The 21,868-nt window shown below is 41.6% G+C and overlaps 1 protein-coding gene across 7 annotated transcripts in view; it reads left to right on the top strand.

The window, feature by feature from the left end:
- Nucleotides 1–21,868, top strand: part of LOC6524238 (optomotor-blind protein) — a 58,478-nt gene that overhangs the window by 15,746 nt on the left and 20,864 nt on the right. For 4 of the 7 annotated variants that reach the window (XM_039370664.2, XM_039370660.2, XM_039370657.2 and 1 more), the window contains exons 2-3: nucleotides 7,862–7,975; nucleotides 8,055–8,217. In XM_039370664.2, coding sequence (XP_039226598.1) covers nucleotides 7,862–7,975; nucleotides 8,055–8,217 — 277 coding nt within the window. The remainder of the gene's footprint in view (nucleotides 1–7,861; nucleotides 7,976–8,054; nucleotides 8,218–21,868) is intronic. The other 3 variants (XM_039370662.2, XM_039370669.2, XM_039370667.2) reach the window with 1 other exon arrangement.

Below are 21,868 nucleotides of genomic sequence, written 5' to 3'. Positions count from 1 at the left end.
GTGCCCTCCGCCTTGTTGACTTTGAGGATTTATGAGTGTCTGACGTGTGTGATGACTGTTATTACCTGCGTCCGCGTCCTCAAACCGAGCTTACAACAATTCAACCAACAACTTGCCAACAATCTCAGCCAGCCAACAAAGCATTCAGCACTGAGAGAAAAACTGGTGTTACCATCACAAATTATTTACAAATTGAAATCTTTTTAAGAAGGAACTCTAATACAATTTAGTAATTTGGTCTCTGGAAAAATTAAATATTAAGTCAATAATATTTAATCGTATGGATATTCTGCATAGTGCAGGGAACAAACCCAGGCAACCTCCACATTTCCCGGTTTTCAGAGCTGCTTAAACGGATGTGCGGATGTGTGCACCGACATGGCCATCAGCCATCTTAAACTCCCCCCCTCTGAATCATCATCATCTTCTTGGTCGTGATCGTGATCCGAACCACTCAAAAAGGATCTGCTTGGATCTCTTGGTTATGTATTGTGCAGGGAAAAAGGCAATGCAAACAAACAAACAGAAACGCGTTAATGGCGCCTACCACCATAATTTAGACATTAAACGTGGGCGCAGGGGGCGTGGCAGCCATCGAGACTGTTTGTTTTAGCGATTACTCACTGTACATCAAGTTAAGTTGGGGGTTAGAGATATGCACCCTGTGGCAATTTGAAGGGCTTATAAATAAGAATTTCATTTGATTAAAATGTATATTAAGAACTGGTGATTTTTTGAATAAATTATTGAATAACTACGGCAATTTCTACTAAATCAATTAAATGAATACTGTACGTTACATTTGTATAACCTGAAATATTTATTATTATTTAAATATCATTTTTTATTGATGACAAAAATAGTTAGACACCCGTTATTTATAGCCAATTAATTATTATTGCCATAAACGCATGGGACAGTTAAAAATACTCGTAAGGGAAATAATCATATGCATCCCAACTTATTATTTATTTTTTTCTGCCCCTTTAATGGCTTTCAACGGCGACAACGGCGATTTGTATGGAGATGAGCTTAGTCAGCTTTCAGTCGATGGCCCTTCTATTTCCACTCCGCAGCGTCTAATAGTAGAGCATCTTGAGCCCATCTTTCTTTATCCGCTAGCTTTTGAGCTCACTTGAGCACTAAATGCGCATAAATTACTTACACTTTGGCAGGCAAACATTGACAGGGAAAAAATAAAGGAAGTCCAAAGCTGGGGTCCGCGCCCACTGAACCACCCACAGAGCCACCCACTGAACCACCCATCGAACCACCCACCACTACACAAAAGTTGGCAAACGAGCTGCAAAGCATTTGACGCACAATTTAATTAAATATAAGACAAACTCTATCTCGCTCTCTCTGCTTTTTTTTCGCCCCCCGACAAAATGTATTTAAAACTTGGCCATAAATAATTTAGCACCAACTTTGGGGTCGTCCGTGTATCTATGATATACTTCCTTGCCACCGCCCCCATTTCCTTGCTGGCTTGGTGCAAATGTCACTGCTGCTGCCATTTGGGAAATATTCGCCTGTGAAATCGCATCTTGGCCAAAACCAACTTGAGACACGGGCCAAGAACCTAATTGAGATTAAACCAATTAGTGGGATCTTAAATTAGCCAGGGATCTTTGACCCAAAAAGGGTCAAGGAAAATAGGTATATAAACAAGAGCCTACAATATGCGTCACGAGATTTATTGAATCCGACTGCAATTTGAGTTTTTAAGCTGAGAGTTTTGCTTTTTCCTTCTACATGTGTACTGACATGTGATAATCTAAATCAATCATTATAGTCGTATGTAGTATATGTAAACGTATTTTATTTCTCTTTCTATTAATGCAAATCAGAAGCATCATATTTTATTCAACCGATTTGCCTGCGTTGCATGTGCGACAAATGAAAATGAAATAAAAATTGTCGCTAAATTGTTATGCCAATTGTTGTTGCTGCTGCCTTTGATTATTGTGCGAAAAGTCACACAACTGACGAAGCCGCCGGCGTGCATATTAAACAGGCTAAAAGCCAGAGGAAACTGAAAATTATTAATAAATGAATGCAAATAAGCTAGAGGGGAGTTATAAAAGAACGCACACTCGTCCACTGACAAATCAAAAGCAAAATTAAAAAAAAGGTTAAGAGCATTTCATGCATGCAAATGAGCTGGCGAGCAAGAGAAATGGCCAATGGGCGGACCAAGCGAAAAAAAACTGACCGGCAATCCAAAAAAAATATACAAAATAAAGCAAGCCAAGCTAAAATAACAAAGCAAAGGCACACACACGAAAATTAAACAAAAAAATATAATAATAAAACCAAATACAACAAGAAAAGACGAAAAAGATGCGGGGGCGTTACGACATCTCTTTTCCACCGAAGCGGGGGACACATGTGGAGAAAAAGGGACAGCAACAGCCCAAAAGCGGAGCAGGTGAAGCAAGGGAAAGAGAGGGGTAGCTACGCAAAGAAAGAGAGGGGCTGTATTTGCAAGGTTAGAATTTGCAAATAAAATAAAATAAAAGGAAAAGGTTGTGTTTGTGTGTGTGTGTTTTTTTTCTCTTTTTTTCCTGTGTCAATTGACCGAAAATGATGGCGACCAAAAAAAAAAAACAAGAACCAAGTGTTTCTGTAAAAATGGCGCAAATTCATGTGTGCATTTCCGTGTGCGAGTATGTGTGACAACCGCCGCAATTATGAGCAATTATAACAAACAAAAAAATATAAATAAAAAACAAAGAAACAATACAAAGGCAGGCAAACAAAAGCGGCGACAACACCAAATAAGAACAAACCTTGTTTGTGTATTCCTACATACAGATATATAATTATCCATATTGGCGGTGTCCGCTCGAAGTACACAGTAAACGACTTTAGTTACTCGAACTCGCGCTTTTAATAATATAGTTTTAGCATAACAGCACACGTTTCAAATTTGCGCAAGTAGAAAGAACAGACTTTAGTATACTTTCCCTTTTTTTTTATAACTTACAACAATTTGAATCGAAATAAATAAATATCCACCAGAGAGCGCGCACTTAAAAATCTGTTGATGATTTTAATTCCCCCGCATAATTGGAAATTGTGGTTTTTGCTGCACTTGTCAAAACGCCACTTGTTGAGGCTGTTTTTTATATGGCCCATGCCCATCCGCAGACGACATAAATCAACACCCAAAGTCGCCGAGTGGCTGAAATCCGAGTTTTCAAAGCCTGACCCCGCGACTTGCGACCCCTGAACCCTTGTCTTTCCTTTCTGCTTATCTGCGTGACAACTGCATTTCAATTCATAACAATTAAGTCGAACAACAGGCGCGGAAACTGTGAAAAGCTAATAATCGGGGGACTGACAAAAAAACAGAAAAAAAAACAAAACAAAACAGAGTGAGGGGCGGCGACTGCGAGAATTCTAATCGACGGCAAGGTTAACGGGTTCAGCCATGTTTTATTTTTTCGATCTTTCGATTTTTCGATTCCCCCCAAAAAAAATATGGGTGCACAAGGAGGGCCCCACCTCCTTCCTCCTCATTCACCTTATCAGGCAAGAAAAGTCGCCGCGATGACAACGCCACAATCTAATCGTTACCCTCGATAAGTATGCGACAAGTAATGCAAATGCTATCTAAAGTTCGTATACCCTAACTATATTATTATTTTAGGCTTAATTGGAATTTTTTTTTAAGCTTTATACCTTGCTATGAGAGTACCTTTTACAGTAGTCACTTATATGTATGCTTTATTTTTAGGGCATTCAAAATTCGTTCAGTTTTGGTTAATATCACGATTGGCTTCGCTCGTTTCACGCTCTCCCAAAATGAAGCGATCAAATTGTAATTACACCCGATTTCCCACATTTGATTTATTCATTGCGCCAGATTTATGCTCAGGGTCAGCTGGCCTTCGATAAGGAATAGTTTTTAGGCGACAGTTTTCCCCCATACCATATACACATTTTTTGTAGAAACTTATCCCCACTTATATTACTGACTTCTTTCTGATGGTGGTGTTGCCCGCCCGGTGCCCGATGATCCTGTTTCGGGGTCCCAGAGTTTCGGTGCCTCCGATCTTAATGACATGGCCATTTATTTCGGGCCAAAACGAGACGGGAGTGGGCGTTACCACTAACTGACAGGCTAAAACAAACGGGCAGCGTGTTTACGAGGACTTGGGGCCGTGGTTATGCCTTCATAAATTGTTTTATTATTATATAGACTTGATATATGGCCCAGCCACTTGGTCAGTCAGTCTGGGCCTGTCAGTTTATTGGTTTAACTAATTTGCCTCGATCCTTCGACTCAACTCGTCTGTGCCCGCGTGTGTCTGCGTGAGTGTGTGCGTGTGGGTAATTAACGTTTATGATGCAGCTGCCTTTGGTCCTTGTTTGTCTCCACATCCACCTCTACATCTAGTTAGCAAGTTCCCAGTTCCGATGGGTCTCACAAATTTGTCAAATACCCAAACGATGCACATCTGTAAAATGCAAAAAAACATTCCCTCTTCCGCAAGCAATTTGCATGCAATTGTCATTCAATAAAATTCAAATTAAATGCAATGCAAAAAGTGACCAAATAAATAAATCAACCGAACCAACAGACAGATGTTCTCTAGGCAAATGATGTAAGATGATGTTGAATATGCACCCCTTTTCGCAGGTTGTATCGGAAATTTATTGGCAATGTGTTGACAAAGATTAAGGAAGCGCTCTGAAAAACAAAAAAGGGACAGCAATTTTGTTGTCACAAAGCCAAACTATCAACGGATCCCCGATCCCCAGCCACTATTTCTTGAGGGTTTCCCCGGCACTACTGCTACCAATTTTCGGTTCCCTTTGGACCAACTGCAGGTGCTACTTTAATCCCCGCGCCTTGTTGACAAAAAGGAGAGCCAAAAACCCACGAATGCGTTTTGCAAGCCAACCTCTGTTGGTTTTTATTTTCTTGTTGTATTTATTTTTTCTTTTTCTCTCGGCACTGCCAGTTGTGTCCCTCCTTCTGTTTGTCCCCCTGTATCATCTCCGTTGCAGCCTCCTTGCCTCGTCTGCTCTTTCTACTTTTGGCATTTTCGAGCTGCTGTTTGATTGACTATCAGATAATGCATTGACGCTTCTAAGGCAGGTCGGCTGCCTCACCTCTCACCTGCCAGCGAGAGCGGCACAGGTGCGTTAATAGACGCCAGGAGGGTCGGGAAAGTGGACAGGACACGGGACGCAGGACTCAGGGTACACAGATGTCACCTGCGGGTCCGCTGATGGCATCGCTAATCGATTACATGGCCACCGCAAGTAGCCAAGATTTAGATAAGTGTCATAGGGCTCACTTTGCCGGCGTTGAAGGATGGGTTTTGTTGAAAGATACCCAACGAATTCTTGATGACCGTTCACTGAAAAATGGGAAACAAAACTCACAAAAATGCTCAAGTTAAATTGTTGTTTCTAACACATTTTTGAAAACATTTTAATGTGATTTTTGTTAGTTGTTTACTAATCTTTTTATTGGCAAAAATTTTTGTTTATTTTAGAGGGTTTTAATAAATGAAATTTTTACACATTTTTTTAGTAAGTGCTAAAACTCCTTGTCTTGACCTTATTTCGTGTTCTTAACTTTACTCTTAGTTTTTCATTATTGCTTGTCCCTCATTTCGGTTCTTACCATTTTTTTTCCTGTTTATTCTGAGCCCAACCCAATTACAACTCAATCGTTGAACATTTTATTTTTGGGCCGGGCTAATTGATTAGCCATTAACCCCTATGTGGGCCTGTCGAGGACAACTGAGCGACACCTTAACACTCAAGAGCTCAGCAGAGAAAAAAAAACAAAAAAAATAAAAGAAACGCAGGAAACGCACTGAGCCTTAATTAAGCTTAATTATGGGCTCATGGGCTCCTTCTCGTTGGCGTTTTTCGTTGCCAACTGCCTTCAACACTTTTGGCCGGGGGAAATTGAATTAGCCGTGGTGGCTCTCCGTTAAAATGTGTGTGGCAAAAACAAACAACGACGCTGGGTGCTCTGGTCAAAAGGTGCAAGTTTTACACGTACCGATTTGCACGAACCTGAATCTCGGTTTCGGTCTCGGTCTCTCGGTCTTTTGGGCCACAAGTTTGAAGTCTGGCGTCTTCGGAGCCAACAGAGCCTGTGGAACCAGCACAAACGAGAGCAAATCGTTTTGTTGTCGAGCAAGCCAGGCTTTTCAGTCCAAAAAAGAGAAAAAGATAACAAAAAAAAAAACAGAAATACAGCGTGTGGTGTGGGCCCAGGAAACTCGCTCCAAAGTCGGCCTCGCTTGGGGCCATGTCTCTGGTCTCTGGTCTTGGTCTTGGCCTGGTCCCTGGTCCCTGGCCATAACAAGCTGCCAACAACTGGCGCCAAGTGCTCAATAATGTTAACGAGCTATTCAGTTAAGACAACACACACACAAGCACACACACTCTCGAAAAAACAAAAGCCCAGGCAGCGAAAAAAAAAAAAGAGTCCAAGCCAAAGCAAAAAGCAAGGCACGGCAAGGCAGACAGACGTGCCTTCGTTCCTGGCAAATAAAAAATAATTTGCAGTCCAAAAAGGCAGGCAGACACCCCCTCCCTGGAAAAGGGGGTGCGCTCTCCTCCAAATAGAAACATCCTCTGTTCTGGGCTCGCCCTCCTCCATCGGTTCAGTCCACAGTCCTCACTCTTCGGTCTTCAGTCTTCAGTCCTCAGTCCCGTCCAGTCAGTCAGACATCACTCAGCTTGTTAGCCCTCCTTCCACGCCTCTGGTATTCGAGGCCCCAGTCCCCTCCTCACCTCACCCCACAATGTTTGTTGGTTTTTATCAAAATGCAGTCGCAGCTGATGATGATCTGTGAACATGAACAAGACGTTCGTTAAATTTGATTCATGAGGCGCTCTCGCTGCGAGAGTCCCAACCTCAACCTGAATCTTTGGCACTGCAAAAAACAAATATATATATATTTTGGAAACAAAGTTCTAAAGCGTTGCTCTAGCCTTTTGCCTAAAACCTATATTGTTTTGGAAACGAGAAGTTCTATTGTTAAACTTCAATTCCATTTATCTAAATGTAGACCTCATTTTCCCGCAGTGCAACCGTGCTGAACCTGAACCCGAACAGCGATTGAGTGATTGCTACTTAAAGTTATAATTTTCATATTTATGCCCGTGTGTGTGCCGGGCGAGATCTCCTCTGGCCAGCAAAGATGCGCCTGCCTCTTTTGTCCAACTCTGGGTTCCTTTTTGGGTGGATTGGATGGCTGGGCTGCTGGGTTGCTGGGGTACTGCTCGCTTCTTTCGAGACAACGGACAACGACATCGAATCGCATCGGAATCGCCTGTGTGTGTTCCCCCTTTTGGCCGGGCCATGTAATTTTCGAGTTTGCACATTGCCACCAACATGGCTAATCAACCTGGCCAAGAGGAACCTGGCACTCTGCCTCTCTTTTTAGCCCAATTTGAATCCGAGTGGCGGGAATCGGAGAGTCGAGGAACCGGGGGAAGCCGTGGGGAGCTGGGAGTTTGCAGTTTGGAGTTCGGAGTCGAGCCGAAACAATTTGTGGCTTGGCGCCACTTGATAGCCCGACTGGTCTGGGGGTTTTGTTTGCCTTTGCTTTTGGCCAACTCGTAGTCCGAATCTGATAATGATGATGATGATGATGATGATTGTGCTAGTGCGACTGCGACTGCAGCGATCTTCGCCGGACGGATCATTTTGGGCCCCGAAGGTGGGCCCCTGAGAACCAGAACGTGGTCTTGGTTCTTAGGCTTTATAAGCCGCACTGATTAATGTTTTATTTGATTAGCCCGAGAAAATGACCATAGCCCCCGCCCATCTCTAATCCCTCATTTCGCTCAACCCCTTCTTTGTTTTTACTCGTTGCAGACAAATGTTTCCGCAAATGAAATTTCGTGTTTCGGGACTGGATGCCAAGGCTAAATACATCTTGCTACTGGACATTGTGGCGGCGGACGATTATCGTTATAAATTTCATAATAGGTAAGTTTTAAGAGCATATGGTTCTGGTTTCTAAATGCAATCGCTATAATCGTTTTAATCGTTTAAATCGTAATTACAGTCGCTGGATGGTGGCTGGGAAAGCGGACCCCGAGATGCCAAAACGCATGTATATCCATCCAGATTCGCCCACAACGGGTGAGCAATGGATGCAGAAAGTTGTTTCATTTCACAAATTAAAATTGACCAACAATATTAGTGATAAACATGGATTTGTAAGTACTGTACGTCTTCTTTGTTTACCGCATTAGTTATCTAAGATACACCACAACCACACCCACAACAAAAACCAAAACAAAATCACGATCCAAAAACTCAACGATGCCAAGGAATTCTACTGGATTTACAATTATGTAGCGTTGTTTTAAAAGGGGCTTTATTTCTTACTTGATTACCATTCCGTGTGTATGGGAGAGTATCAACAGAGTGACTTCTCAATTCCCGAATAGTAAGTAGGCACTTTAGATGTGGCTCATTCATTGAAGTTCCTGTTTTAAAAAGTAATTAACTCATTCGCCAATGAAGCTTGCAAGCAAAAAAGAGCCACGATTCAACGGAACTTTAGCACATCAAAGCGAACATTATGTAGGCCCCATATCAAAGAGCCTGCGCCTAACACTCGGCACTTCAAATATCATCTCTACCAGTAAAGCCCATCTTCTTCTTTTTTCGCGTTCTCATTTTTATTTTTGTATTTTTCATTTTGTTGCTTATCAATGCGAATTTGCATGGCATCCGACTCGTTTTGGTTCGGGTTTGCACTTTGAAGTATATAGTACTCCATGGCTGGCTGGCTTATCTAAAACTTCTCACACGCATGAAGCGAATGGATAAGCCCGGAATCGGATCGCCGATTCTGGATGGGGGGTACATAAAGGGGGGCTGTAAAAGGGGGTGGGGGAGGGGGGCGCCAGCCGAATTGTCGGTGGACTTTTCATTTGAAGGCCGCGCTCGCGCGCTTCTTTTGACTTTGTAGTTGTGCCGACGCCGATCGCGCAAATTTCATCAACTGCTGGGCAAATTTTCATTTTTATTGATCGGACGGTGCGTGGTGGCCACCCGTTGCGACTATACATATATACACACACACATATATATATATATATATATATATATATATATATATATAGAGACTCTTTCTCCGTCTTTCTTCTGCGTTCCATGATCATTATGATCTTGGGCGGGCGCCATGTGGTTCTGCAGTTTTGTGTTATGTCTCCGCCTTCTTTTCCTTCTTTTCCTTTTTTTCTGTTTTTTTTTTTGCTTTTACATCTTGGCTCGTTTTGCATGGCGAGTCATAAATCGCACAGCGAACAAGCGGCGGATAAGGGCTCCCTACTCCTCCCCCCATCACCCCCACCATTCCCGCCGATCCCACGGACAATTCGACAATCCGTGTCTCGTGTCCGGCGGTGTGCGTGGGCCTCCACCTAAGTAGCCTGTGTTGACCATTAATTTCGCATAGTTCAAACGGCAAAATGCCGACGCTGCGTGTGGTGTGGCCAGCGATTCCGAATCGGTGTCCCAATCGGTAGGGCATTTATTTAATCAGGGGGTTCTTAATAACATATATGGCATTCCACTTTTGGACAACTACTTTTATTGCCATCGAAAAAACGGATTATTTTTTATCAAAAAATCGAAAAACGAATTGTTGTAAAAAATCTGATATATTCAATCGGCGTTTTCGCCATAGCTTGGCCAAAAATGGCCGCACAGCTAAAATAAAGACTGTTTTGTGCTGCTAATAAACATAGCTAACTATGTCTATCCCTCCTTTTTCGGTTTTCGAAAAAACAAAATTTGAAAAATTTTTGCATACCATCATCAAAATTTGCGAAAAATGGCCAAAAATTAGAATTTCAATGTATGCGCATGGATCGATAGGGAATTTTGTTCCGAATTCAACGAGGTATGGCATTCTACTTTTGGGCAACTATTTTTATTGCTATGGAAAAAAACGGATTATTTTTTATCAAAAATTGGAAATAAAAATTGTGGTAAAAAATGGTATATTTTCAATCGGCGTTTTGGCCATATTTATAGTTTTTTCTGCTTTTTTTAAGTAGTAATAACACACAGATTGCGATTTTGTAAGTATACTTTGTGAATCTAAATCTAGATAGCAAGTTTCTTGAAAATATGATTAAGAATAAATCATATTTCCAAGAAACTTGCTATTTAGATTTACAAGAGCCAGCACATTTCTAGAGCTACATAGTTGACTCTTTGCTTTCTTGGAATTAAAATCACTTCTTTGCAAGGCGAAACACTCAGGGTTAGCCAACACGGTCATTGAAGACATAAATCAATATGTAATTTACTCAAATATCGGAGATAATGCTGTTTAACTTGTATAGTTTCTGGAAACAACAACCAACATCAGCAACAACAACCCCTGTGTGTCGCCAGCTGTTGGCGCTCTCAAAAGCGTTATAATCATATAATCACGGGATAGCGCGGGGGCCTGAGCGTTATTATAAAGTCTATAATTTAACACTTTTTGCGGTCGCTGTGGGGTCAATGTGGGTGGTGGTGGGTGATTTTATATGGGTGATTTCTGTTGTATTTTTGTCTACTTCTGTGCTGCCTGCTTCTCGCTGGCTGCGTGTCAAAACAACAACGTCGCAGGCCTTCAAAACTTCAGACCCGCAATTCCGTAATTGTGACCCACCTTTGTTCTGCCACATATATAGTATACTATACTATACTATACTATACTAAGGTACGTGTGTATATAGCCAGCGATTCATTTGGATGAGGTGCCCCAAAGCGTTGCGGAAACGGAAGCGGCTTTTCATACATTGAAATGCACTTAGCGGGCGGCAGAAAACGCGCGCGTTTTTAAACGCCCTTTGCACTCGCTGAAATTGTGTGTATATGTCTGAATGCCTGTTTGCCTGTATGTGCGCAGTGAGCGTGTGTGCGTGTTAGTCGGCCATGTTGCCGCAAAAGAGCCACCCTAATAAGGTATAATGAACCACCAAAGGGTCAAAGGGGGTGGGTCAACGAGAGGGTGGGTTGCAGGCGGCAGGAAGGTGTCGCCTAATGCGTTTAATTGTTGCAGTTCAAGTTGGGACACTCTCTACTCCAATTAGCCACCCCAACTACTTCTTTTCTAAATTCGTCGTTTCGGTAAAACTCCCACTCATGGAAAGAAAAATGCGAAAAAGGAAATTGAATGAATGAGCCAACTTTTTTCCCAGTTCCCAGAAATTATCCTACCGTCAAAGTTGAAAAGGGGCAGAAAAAGATGTGAAGTACGGAGTTAGGGCGCATATGTCTGCTGCCATTAGTTTCCCCTTAGTTCAAAGCATAGTTGGCCATCTTCTGTGTCCGTTCAACCATGGAGAAGTGGTCTGGAGCATCATCCCAGCCAACGGATTTCCAATCCTCAGCATCCCATCCATGGATTTCTGAGCCGAGCAGACGAAGCGAAAATACAAACAAAAAAAAAAAATAAAAAAAAAATGTTGTCCAAGGAGAGGAACTGAACGGAACGGGTTGACAAACTAAACTCAAGTGGAGTTCCATTTCCGGACACGAACACGGACGCAAATCAAATTAATTGAGGCGCAAAACACACACACACACACGCACAGAGACGCACTCACACTCTGGAGAGTCGTTTGGCCCATCCTGGGGATAAACCGTATTGTACCTTCGCCGTTCAAGCTCAATCTCGGGCAGCGTTCTCTGGTGGTTTTCTTGAAACAATTCGCTTAGAAAATCAAAGGCGGCCCGCAACTGCACGTGTATGTGTCTGTGTGTGTGTGTCGATGGGATATGGGCAATGGGATATGGGATATATTATGTATGGTAGATGGGATATGGCCAATTTGTCTGTTTTAGACGCGCTCTTTAAGGGCCATCCCGGGGTCAGGTAGTAAGGTGTTGCCCAAAATACAATTTGAAAGGCTCTTTTGAAGTTGACAGCCTCCGATTCAGATCCACATACAGATCCTTGCCATCCTTGGCTTGGCTTGGCTCGTGTGGTCGAAGGTCTCTAAAGGAGGATAATATTTAAGGAGTGTGGGTTGGGGGGCTCTGCACTGAATTGCTTTCAATTGGAGTGGATTGGAGTGGATGGAATGCTCATTGTGCCACCAATTAGGCACTGACAAAGTCTAATGTCCTGGCTACCTCGGCAACGATCTTGATCACTTAACTGCGAATCGATATAACTATTTTTATGGTTATCAAGTGCATAGGAGGACTTTCACGAGTGAACAATGAATGATAAGGTGACCGAGTTTAAGCACTTTCCTTTGTGATTTCTTAGGTTTTTTCGTTAAATCGATAAGGTATGGTTCTGTGAGTATCATTTTTAAATTCACAGTAGATCTAAAATACTTGTAATTAATAGGTTTTTATCGCTGCTTACTGTTTATGGAGGGGTGAGCAACCCCTGGAAATGCAACCCCCGAAATACTAAGCCATTAATGAGGATGCTTCCTACCTACTGATGGTGATAATAATGCTGCTGCTGCTGTTCTGTTCTGCTGTTGCAACCACAACCGCCTATTGTGCCCATCTATATGTACATATAAATATAGGTGTATACATAAATGCCTGATTTCTTATCTAATGCCTAATGCCACCGCTATCTGGCGACCATATCATATCATGCGGTGCCCAATAGTCCCAGTCCCGGTCGAGAGCAAAAGGGTATCATTGGCTGCCTATCAGTGGCGATCAGCTAGATTAGGCCTGCTGTTCTCCGCCGTTTTGCCAAGTGAAAGGAGCTATAACACCGGCAAGGCGACAGCAGCCCAACATTTTTTTTGCAACAGCTGGTTATTTGTTGCCTTCTCTGTTTTTTTTTTTTTTGCTTTTTTGTTTTTTGAGAAGAAACTGGTCTGAGCCATCAATCATTCAACTGATGGAAGCCACACGCAATTTGCCGGAGGGCGTAACTCGGTTTGGAGCATGGTAATGGGTTTGGGAATGGGAATAAAACCAGGTGGAATGGGAGCGCAGATTAAGTTGGCGCTTGTGATTGGAAAATCATTTTTTTATGGTACTGCTCACTCCGTTTTGAGCCACAAAAACTATGCAGAAAATGACTTGGCCAGATTTTAGTGCTCCTCTTCAAGAAAATTTCTCATTAATCACGTAATCGCACTGAGGAAGTTGTGAATTCTGACTGCTAAACCATTAAATCAACTATTATAATTGAAAATTCTTCTAGGAGTTGATAAAATGGTGTGCATTTTAAAAAATCTGGTATAGGCTTTGTGGAACCGCTTTAAATCGTATGGAAAATGTCAAATGCAACGATTAAAGATGTCCTTGTAAAATCCCAAAGCTCTTCAAGCCCTCAGTGGCTACAGGATCTCTCCATTTAAAGTGCTGACGTTAAGGCCCTTGAATACAGGAGGGAAAATAAAACGAAACTTACCCCGGTAAACTCTTCAAAGGCACAATTTCTCGTCTCCCTTGCGCAACTTCATTTGAATATTAAAAAATTCCAAAACACAAAATGGAATTTTTATTTGCGATATTTTGTCGCACCTCAGCGACAACGTACTTGCCACCTCGTTGTACATTCAACATAAAATAAAACCGAAAAAAACTGACGACTGTGGACGGATCTCGGTTTTAATTTAACATAAAAGCGCGTTGGCCATTAGGCGCTCAACCAACCCCTCTCGAAAATAAAATAAAATAAAAAATACACATACACATATATATATGTATATGTGTAATGGTGGGGGTGCGGGAGGTGAAATTTATGAGGCATGCTCAGGTTTATATTAGATTTTAACTAGGCCTGGCGCCAGGACGCTTTTTTTCAGGGCCAAACCCAGGAGTCAAACGTGCCAAAAACATTAAATATGTTAATTAGTTTCAACGCCCGTCGACCACAGAAACCTAAGCTAAATGTTCCAAAAATTTGTGACAAAACACCCGAAAAAAAGAAGGAAAAAAGCAGGACTTTAAGTGCCGCTGGTCACGTTAGCCTCCCTTTTTGGATCCGGATCCAAGAGTATTATGCTAATGCCCCAGGTGGTTCTAGGCGCCTTCTAGCTCCGCTAAATCCCTTAACCCTTGCTGCCTGCGATGGGCTTGGCCAGAATGAGATTTCGATTTGGCCTGGCATTTTTGGGCTTATCTACATCTTGCTTGTCCGCATTTGTGGAAAACACTTGGCGCAGATAAGAGGCAGGAAAATTTTGAAAGTCTGCCCTCCCCAAGGTTGGAGAAAATTAATTAAGTAAATGTGCTGTTGAGAACTATTCAATTGATTTATTTGCGCATTTAAACTAAAGTGTTTGATGCTTTTTGCCACAAGCCTCAGACTTTTGCACGCTTGATCTATGTAAATGCACCCAATTATGTGGGACATACATATGTATATGTATGTTCGTGGATAATTTCAGGAAATTGCATCCGATACCTACTGCCTAGTTCTCACTCTATTCCCAATCCCTCATTAACATCGGGACACAAAGGAGAGAAGTCAGCACTGGGCCTCTCAATGGCAGCTAATCCCCTTGATGATTAGTTGCGGCCCGCCCCTGGTTTCGTCTCGTTTCGATTAGATTTTGCTGATGGGATCGGTTCGTATCGTATCGTATCGGATCGAATGGATGTTGGTGAATGGCAGGATTATGCGAGCCACAGCAACAAGATTATCCTATCCTAATATCCTTAGGGAAAAGGTAGTTAAAAGGCGCATCTTGGCCTGGGTTCCCCGATCGTTGTCTAACAACATAATTAACCAGACCCACGCCCACTTTTTTCATCTTTCTTTCGACATGCATGTAGTATAGAATTCGTTCTCCTTTGAGGTTCTTGAGATTGCTCATACGCCACGTCTCCCGTGGTGCAGTCACCACAATCTTTGGGTTTCTTCTTTTTTTATTATTATGTATTATGCTCCTCTATTTATTATTATTTCTCTGCCGGATTTCTTTATGGTCTCCTTGCGCTGCGGCGCATGTCTAAACAAATGCTTAGAAATTAAGGGCGCGCGACGACAGCTGAAGACGAGTTTATGATGCCAGGACAATGCACACATGCTGTGCAAAGGATCCCGGGATCCCATTGTGCGGCAAGTGTGCGTGCAGAGCGATTAAGACCCATTCTCTACCCCCCACCCAAAAAATCCAAAGCGAACAACAAAAAAATTGTATATTTTCATCTCAGTCAGTATCTTGTCATTCAGTCACACAAGAATATACAGCAAATCCAAGTGAGCAGCGCCAGCTGGCGAGGAAAGCCCATTGTTTGGCGATGGTTGCCAAAAAGGAGATCACAGGAAATGTTTTCGGGGGCAGCACGTTGGCTTTTCCATTAGGCCAACGCAAATAGACAAGCTTGACTTGGATTTCCATCCCAAGGGACTGGCGGAGAAGGGCGGGGAATGGTTTGAGGCGGGGCACAGGAAGTGCAATATTTGTCTTGCAAATAGATTTCTAAACGCGACTATCAACCCACAAACGCACTTTGCCCCGAAGTGTGCCTCTTACACAAGGGAAAAAGTTTTAATATATCTTTACCTAAACAAAAAGAAAGAATGCATGATTCTAAGAGTTTTGCAAACATGAAAAAAAAGTTAAATATATCTCACACAAAATTCAGAAATTATTTATTTGATTTTGCTTTAGTTTCTTCAAGTGTAGAGCCCATCCAAGTCTTCTCTGACTGAAGTAGCGCCATCAAATCGGTTGGAATGGGATCGTTATGCCATGAGATGTGCTATCTGTGGAGTGCCTAAGTCTGAGGTGACAGTTAAACACCTCAAACATGCTACCACATTGTGTAAATCTCTATTGGTATTCAAATGTTTGTTCCCAACTCAGACTGTCTGTCGTGCATCTTTCATCTGTTTGTTTGCGTGTCTGTTTGCCTTTGTTTCCATTTGAATTTAAGATATTTGCCCGTGATCTCTGGTGTTGTTTGACTTGTCTGCAAGTCTGGAGAGCTGTAGATTTACATCTTGATTCGGATTCATATGGAGAATCACCTGCTGCAGTCACCAGGAAAGATAGCGCATTTTTTCCCCCACTCAGACAGCTTGAAACACTCGAGTGGGACGAAAGCGGAAGCTGGCTTTTCTGGCGCCTGAAGACTAATCTTTATAATCTCTGAGGTCATCAGATATCAGGCCATTATCTTGGCCTTTGTGTGGGGAGAATATTTAAAGAGATTTGCCCATGGTTGTAACTTTTTTTGGGCTTTAAAATGCATACTTTTTGAACTAATGTGATAAAGAAAAGACATTAGAAAACAAGTTTTCCGTTTTATTTTTAATATTTCAAAAAAATGTTCAGCCAAAATGCTTCTAAAGTTCTGTATATATCTAATATATTTTGAATGCGTATTCTGGTGGCGCCACTGGCATTTATGAAGATACCGAAATATCAGGCAATCTTTGATCCTATTGTTGATCTTTACTTAGTCGAAACGTTGCCGAGACTCCCAACTCCAGGTCTCCAAAAACCATTCATTCCTTTTTTTCTGTTTACCATCGTTTATCTGTCTTTGCTTTGGGAGATTCTTCACTTCACTTTTACTTACGGACAAGTGAAAGTTATTAACCAGAAAGCCGCCTGTTGAAACTATGGTTTTTGTAAGTCACCACTTTCGTTAGAAACGCAAATAGGTTTCCAGAATAAATCACTAGTAGCAGATATTAGTTTATGTTATAAACCAGATTGACACTCTGACAATTTCACTTCCCTGTTTGATTCGATTATTGGCCTGATTTATCGTCGCCATGCTATTAACCGTACAGACCTATAGTTAGTATGACAACAATTATGGCAACAACTTTAACAACATCCAATATACAGACAACAACGAGAACAACTTTGATGTTGCACGCAAATTCTGTGTTGTCTCTCATTATAAACGTGGGGTCCCTGTGAAAAAAGGGGGGAGGTTCTCGTAGATTGATAGTTGCGCTGTAGTTGAATCTTGTTAGGGTTCTGGCTTCTATGAGTTTACTAACATACATATACTATATCACAACTCCACTGTGGACATGATTCTTGCGTGTTGACAACTAAGTTGTCTCTGTCAAAGCGTCAATCACTGGGAAAACAATTTTCAAAATGTATGAATAGGTGTGTTTATTTGCATAAAGGCTTCCTTTAACACAGCGATATGTGGATAAAAAAACTACTGTATAGAAAATATAGAGAAAACTTGATTAGACAAGGCACACGCACAAAAAGAACAAAAGAAAAAAAAGAAAAAAAGGATAAATAAGACAGAGGGGAAAACAAACTATTATTGGGATAATTAATTGAATCAATCGATGCGATGCCGCTGGCAAATGGAGCGAAGCCTTTTTCTTATATATATTGCACTATATTTCATTTCATTTTCTCCTCGGTAATTTACACACACGGGTCAGCAGCAACAGCAATAACGAAATAATAACCTAGAAAATGGTGGGCAATTATTGTTATCGTTGCACCTCAGCCAGATGATGATGGGAGTCCAAACTGAAGCGAACCGAACCCTGATCTATGCACAGAAAAAAATACTTCACCATGCTTCGGAGTTATTTAAAAATAAAATCCTTGGATGAACTAACTTATTAAATTAACAGAATATAAAAGTAGGAGAACTGAATTATAGATTCAAACGTTTGGAAACAATCTTAGCTTGAAATGTTTTTCGTTGTGTAGAGCAGTATTTACCTGACTACCTGGTGGAAAATAGATGAATGACTATATATGCGCAGACTAGGGCGTTTCACAGTGGGCGTGGCAGCGGCACAGTGGGGAGATAATAACCTCGTTTTGTCTTGTGGCGCAGTTTCTCCGCTCGAGTGAAAATTTCCACTAAAATTTAAAAGAAAATAAATGAAAATGAATACTTTTGATACGTAAAACATTCAGGAGGAATTCAATTAAATGGAGAAAATAAAATATATACCAAGCTTATTTGTAAAGAAATCTGTAACCCATTTACTTAATAAATATTATGAAAGCCAAAGAAAAAATATTATCGATGTCAATCAATAACACTACTATTTGCATGTGAGATAAAGAAATCACAGCTTTACGCATTAAAAACTTCTGTCTGCCTGGCAGTTAATGTTTTCCTGGTTTTTCCTTATTTTTTCTTTAACCCCCCTCGGGCGTTAATCACATTTTCCACCTTGTTGATAAATTATCGCTCTTAACGAGAAAAGCGCATGAAATTGGCACCCAAAACGCCCAACGAAAAATACATTGCACATGCAACTCAGGCAGGCAAGCGCCGCCCGTCATAATTACCAAAAAAATAGAAAAAAACACAGTAGAAAGAAACAGAAAAATATTAATGAATTATTTGGAAAAACAAACGCCACGGGTTAGCGGTGCTGAGGCGGGGGGGCTCAACACAAAATTAGGCATTTAATTGTCTCGGCCACATAGTTTTACCAATTTATAGTGCCCCTCTGAAAAACGCCAGCTGACAGGCGTCACGTTGGAAAACCAACAAAAATTTAACTGCCAGCGATGAGGCACCAACCAAAAACGAAAAAAAAAAACGATGGAAAAGGCGGAGGAGGCACATGCAACGTCGACCCTGGCGCCACAAAATGGGCGCAACGTGGTCAACCACCAAAAATGAAGAAAAAATAATAATACAAATAAATACTAAACTTCACAAGGAGCAGGAAATTAGTATGCGTCTGCGGCGGCTACATCATTTTTCGATGATTTATTAAATGAAAAATTCAACCAGAGGATCCTGATGATTTCTACATGCGTCTCATTATTAAATGAAATAATACTTTTTATTATAGATTATTAATAATTTGTGACACGTATTCGCTGCTTCCATCGAAAGCGAACGAAAATACAACGGAAAGAGGGGGTGATTTTGGTGATTCTGATTCCGATTCCATTCCCGACGGGCGCCTATTTTGATTCGATTCGATTCGTTTTGATTCTGAACCTGAGTCACGCCATCCTCGGGAATGTTCGATCAATTTTTCGATGCGATGCGATGCGATCACTGCTAAAAATACATAAATAAATGCCATCCAACGCCATCCCCAACACACAGCAACTTCGACGAAATTGCAATCAGAAATTATTCAAGGTTGAATAGTTAATGTATGCTGTTAATATATCAAACTGGATGTGAACGGTTCGCATCCATGGATGAAAGATCGTCCTTTGACATGCGCTCCGTAATCGAAAATAATCAATGAAATTCTAGAGATTTCCTTTCTGAAAACACCCTATATCCTAGCTAAAATTAAATATATTTTGGGAACGTGAATAATTATATTTGCCCAACAATTTGGCTTATTGTGAGTTGGACTGAAGATAGTATATTGGTCGGACTTTGGGGCACCGGTAGTATATGTGCACATATATGACCGCCTAATGACCGGCTTCATTTATTGATGACGATTATAAAGCAATTTGTGCAAGTCAACAATTCCTGACCCACTGGCCGAGGTGGTTTGAGTGGTTTGGTTCGACTATGGTTTGGTTCGGCGGTGCAATGTGCGCTTTCCAGTAATTAAGCGGGCGACGATCGACCAAGCAATTAACCCTTGGGCCACCATAGCTATTTATTATTTATATATAAATATTTTTTTTTATTACGTTTACGATTAAAATGCACTCAAGGCGATGACAAATTGCAGAGGGGAGTGTACCTAGGTTAATTGCCCGGGCTGTTTGAGTTTGCCAGTGCCAATGCAAGTGCGAGTGTGAGTGCGTTTCGCGTGCGTCTTGAGAAAAAAGAAAAGGAGAAGACGAGAAATAAATAAAATACAATAAATAAAACGCGCGCACTGTGCTAATTATAGTCGTGCCTCTCTTTCTTTTCGCATACACCCCACTCTTTCTGGCACTCGAGTTCACACATTTCCGCCATTGTGGTAAAAAGCCATTGCAATCGCTCGCTCTCTTTCTGGCGCCTCAGCACCTTTGGGCTTTTTTGCTTTTGCTTTCGCTTTCTCATCTTCCCTCCCTCTTTCTCTCTCTCTCCATCTCTCTTTCTCTCTGGGCAGCTTCGTCATCTTTATTTATGCCTCCAGTTGTTGTTTTTCTTTTATTTTCCTTCTCCTTGCTGTTTTTGTTTTTCTTCTTGCCTCAAGTGTCTTTTGTCAAGCGACCATGGATTCTCCACCTCCAGTTTCTTCTCCTGCCGCCGCTTCAGCTTTCGGGCTGCATTTCTTCAGTTCGCAGCATTCAGATCCTTAGGACGCATCTCTGCGATGTTTTTCACTTTTCTCCATTTTCATTTGCCTTTTTTCTTTTTAAATATTAAATTTCTTGTCTTATTTTGTATTATTAATTTCTCTACAGTCTTTATAACATATTTAAACATATAAGATACCAAAAGAAAACAAATTTTTTTAAATAAATTTAACTGATTAGTTAGGAAAGAGATTTCCTTAAATATTCCCAACTATTTTTCCGCTTTCATGTCAATATACTAGTAATTGTATATCAAACTTTTTGTTAGTGCACATTTCTGGTTGTGCCCGGCTTGTCTTAATTTATTCTGCTCATTTGTTCGCTGCACTGCATGCAAATTGCCAACAGCCATTGCTGCTTCGCTCGCACACTTAACCTGACACCCGGAAAAAAGCGCGGAATTCGGTGGAGTGGGTGGCTGGGTGGGTGGACCCAGTGGAGTACTTGGAGCACTTGACAAACACCCAAAAGCTGTCGCTCTCTTGCTCGCTGTCTCTTTCCCACTGCCCAATTGCGGCAGCTGTCTCTTTCCTTTTTGGCGCTCATTAAGGGCAAAAAAAAAGAGGAAAAACATTTCCGTTAGCCGAGTGGCGGTCCATATCCTCGCATTTTTCCCCATGGTTCAAGTGCGCTAATGTCTTTGGAGTGCTTCGCACTCTTCACTCACTCATTATTTAGGAATTATTATGCAGACATTCAATGGGGATTTCGCATTCAGCATCCATCTCCATCTCGGCTGCTTATTGTCACAGGCCCCTGGTACTCTTTGCAATTCGCATTTAATTGGATTTCTTAAAGCTGCACCTTGACTTAATGGGATTGCCATTTGTGACCGAATGTGATTTACCATTTTCCAAATCGAGTTCTTCAAGTGCCCAAGCGGGTAAATGGAATAAATGGGTAAATGGTAACCCGGATGATTCCAGTGAGTGGCAGGTGTTGGCAGCTTCAAGTTGGACTGGGGGATTAGCCGGTCTCAGTCGATTGTTTGCTGCCTGAGTTCGATTTGTGTATGGATGGGGCCTTCGATCCTTCGATTGGGGCGGCTTACAAACAAGATGAGGGAATTGTAGCTCGTATCTCTGGGAAACCGTATAAATAAGATATATTTTATTTTTTTTTAACAACAGCCAATGCACTGCCTAACCTCCTCCTCCGTTATGTAAAGATTCTTTTGCTAAGTGCTACCCATGCTATTTGAATTCTTTTTCACAATTCAACAGAAATTCAACCCTCACGAATCCCCAGAGTAGTACACACATATTTGATGAACTTTTGATTGCTGACCAGGCACACTTTTGAACACTATAATTTCGATGGTCAGCTCTGGAGTTCTTGCGATGGTGTGGTGTGGTGTGGGTCCCCCAATTTTGACCCAAGTGGAGTGCGTGTGTTCCACTTTTGTCTGGCAGCCATTTACAAACGATTTGTCAACCGGCTTTTCCTGCCTCTTGTTTTCGGATACCCAAAGCAACAAAAAAAAAAAAAAAAAAAAATCGAAACAGAAACAGAAAAAATCCAAAAATCGTGGCTTGTTTGGCCGATGGTGGCCCTTGGCTAAGAACTACTCAAAAACATATTAATCATGCAGCATCAGCAGGCCCAGACAGCTGAAGACAGCACACGAAACGAAATCGTTTAATTGCCACTAACTCAGGCCCCAAACTTCAGACATCAGACTTTGGCTCTCGGACTAAGCCAATCATGG

The sequence above is a fragment of the Drosophila yakuba genome, chromosome X (genome assembly GCF_016746365.2).
Source record: "Drosophila yakuba strain Tai18E2 chromosome X, Prin_Dyak_Tai18E2_2.1, whole genome shotgun sequence".
Classification (NCBI taxonomy): domain Eukaryota; kingdom Metazoa; phylum Arthropoda; class Insecta; order Diptera; family Drosophilidae; genus Drosophila; species Drosophila yakuba.
Note: the sequence above shows the minus strand (reverse complement) of the source record. Positions and strands in the feature narration are given on the sequence as shown.